This window comes from Vicia villosa, linkage group LG3 (genome assembly GCF_029867415.1).
Source record: "Vicia villosa cultivar HV-30 ecotype Madison, WI linkage group LG3, Vvil1.0, whole genome shotgun sequence".
Classification (NCBI taxonomy): domain Eukaryota; kingdom Viridiplantae; phylum Streptophyta; class Magnoliopsida; order Fabales; family Fabaceae; genus Vicia; species Vicia villosa.
Genome location: NC_081182.1, coordinates 103,794,210 through 103,796,509, shown reverse-complemented (window position 1 = coordinate 103,796,509; position 2,300 = coordinate 103,794,210). Strand labels below are relative to the sequence as shown.

General features: G+C 31.4%; 1 protein-coding gene across 1 annotated transcript; it reads left to right on the top strand.

Moving 5' to 3' along the window:
• Positions 1-555: 555 nt before the first annotated feature.
• LOC131658709 (B3 domain-containing transcription factor VRN1-like) lies at positions 556-1,954 on the top strand. The gene is made up of 4 exons (XM_058927976.1): positions 556-718; positions 839-1,283; positions 1,425-1,570; positions 1,691-1,954. The coding sequence occupies exons 1-4, from the start codon at positions 647-649 to the stop codon at positions 1,952-1,954; spliced, it is 927 nt and encodes a 308-aa protein (XP_058783959.1). The 5' UTR covers positions 556-646.
• Positions 1,955-2,300: the final 346 nt, after the last annotated feature.

Below are 2,300 nucleotides of genomic sequence, written 5' to 3'. Positions count from 1 at the left end.
AGCTAATATTCACATTATTTTTTAGTTGATCTATGTCATAAATATTCGATAAAGTTTTCCGCTTGTTGTTTGCTTCCTAACACATCCCCATCCATTTCATAATATATACTCCCTCTATGCCTATTTATAAGAAAAATTTCTTTTTTAAATATATTAAGTAACTAATATATCTAGACAATATATGAGTCAGATACCTTGTCTTTTCAAAAACACCTAAAAAAAATAAATTTTTTCTTATAAAAAAAGACGAGAGGAAATAGTGTAAAAAATCATTTCAGAGTTATGTCTTTTAGAAAAATAAATGTGAAGATGAATTATGAAATGGTGCAGAGAAATGTAATAATGATATTAGATAGGTAGGTTAAATATAACCATAAATGAATGAAGAGCTTTTTTTTGTACTCTCACCAAAATATATCACTAGTCATACAAGAAATTGAAATGGTGCAGAGAGATGTATTAATGAGATTAGATAGGTAGGTTAAATATATCCATAAATATATGAAGAGCTTTTCTTGTACTCTCACCAAAATATATCACTAGTCATACCAGAAATTGAAGTGCATGCTTCCAGAGTTAAGAAGACACTAGTAGAAGAAGAGTAGGACACACATTTTCTCCTAAACTCTCCACCACTTCATCATCCATGGCTAGAGGAAATTCCACTCTCCCCATCTGTTTCTTCAAGATTATCCTCCAAACTAATCTTCAAACAATTGTAACTATTCCTTTAAATTTTCTACTACTGTCTTCTACTAACTTTATATTTCTACCATATATTTGTGTTAACATTTTTTTAAAAAAAATTCTAGTGCTTATATTATTATTATTTTTACAGAAAATACCGAATAAGTTTACAAGGAGTCATGGTGTTGGTCTACCTAACCCAATGTTCATCAAGCCTCCTGATGGCACAAAATGGAAAGTGTTTTGGAAAAACATTAATGGGGAGATTTGGTTTCAAAAAGGTTGGAAAATATTTACTCAAAATTACTCTCTACAACATGGTTGTTTGGTAGTGTTTAAATATAAAGAAGGAAGTTCAGAGTTAGATGTAATCATACTTGGCCAGCATGCAGTAGAAATTGACTATGATTCATCACGTGACACTTCTAATGATGAAGATGAAAACCTTGACCATAGGGACGATGAACCAGTTGAGACTTTGAATGTTGATGATAGTGATGATGAATCAATTGAAATTCTGAATGAATGGCATAAGGAGAAGAAGCCTAGACAGAAGTCACCATTAGCTTCTCCTAGGCCACATAAAAAAGTGAGAGGTATTTGGATTTCATTTTCTGTTTATTATTCTTACTTTGCCATGCACCACCCTATGTGGTATATTTGTGGATATTCAAAATCTCAACATGATGTCACTCTAAGAGTGTATTTTTTGTTTTATATTCCTCACATATATGCAGGTGATATTGAGAAGAATAGTCAAAGAAGTACATCATTGAACAAGCCAAAGGAATATAGAGCTCGGGAAGTTGCTGAAGAATTTATCTCAAACAATCCTTTTTTCATAATTTCGATCAAGCCTGCTAATCTGGTAGCAAATGTGCTGGTAAGGCTAAGCGCTAATCAGTTACACTATTCATGCAATGCTATGTATATATGCATAAATATCATATGTGCATGTGAAGTTATGATTATAAATAATAACGAAATTGCATATACAATGCAGATTGTACCAAATTTAAAAGGGGCTATTGAGAACGAGAATACGAATGTGATGGTGCAGATTGGTGAAAGATCATGGAATCTGAAATTGCTCCGTTCTTACAGTGATAGAGATAAGCGTCGCTTTTCGGCTGGTTGGTCAATGTTTGCAAAGGAAAGTGGACTGCAACCGGGAGATGTGTGCGTGTTTGAACTGATGAACAAGGAAGATTTAGTTTTTAAAGTTCATGTTTTTAAAAGGACTGTTAATGTGTCTTTATCTGTTTAAAGATGTTATTTCAGTCACCTAGGCACTATCTATTTAATAATTTGCTAGTGATGGATTATTCTCCATATCCCTTGTATTGATCTCTTTTTAGTTCTCTTAGAATTATCTATGAATATTCTCTTTTTAGTTTATCTTAAGATTATTTATTAATATTCTCTTTCTCTTAGGATTATCTATTAATATTGGAATATGAATCTACTTTCTTGATACAATAGGATTTTCAGCCCTCTATAAATTCTGGTTTATTTATCATATTATCAAATTCTTCTTTATTAACAACTAAAAGTGATGGTTTTTTTTTGTCCATCAATTGACGCCAAACATAAAAAGGAAAGACGTAAATTAT

Excerpts from the sequence above, each read along its gene's own strand:
- LOC131658709 (XM_058927976.1), top strand. The coding sequence starts at position 647 with ATGGCTAGAGGAAATTCCACTCTCCCCATCTGTTTCTTCAAGATTATC. Across the intron at positions 719-838 it reads AAACTAATCTTCAAACAATT|AAAATACCGAATAAGTTTAC; the intron begins GTAACTATTCCT and ends TTATTTTTACAG. Across the intron at positions 1,571-1,690 it reads ATCTGGTAGCAAATGTGCTG|ATTGTACCAAATTTAAAAGG; the intron begins GTAAGGCTAAGC and ends TATACAATGCAG.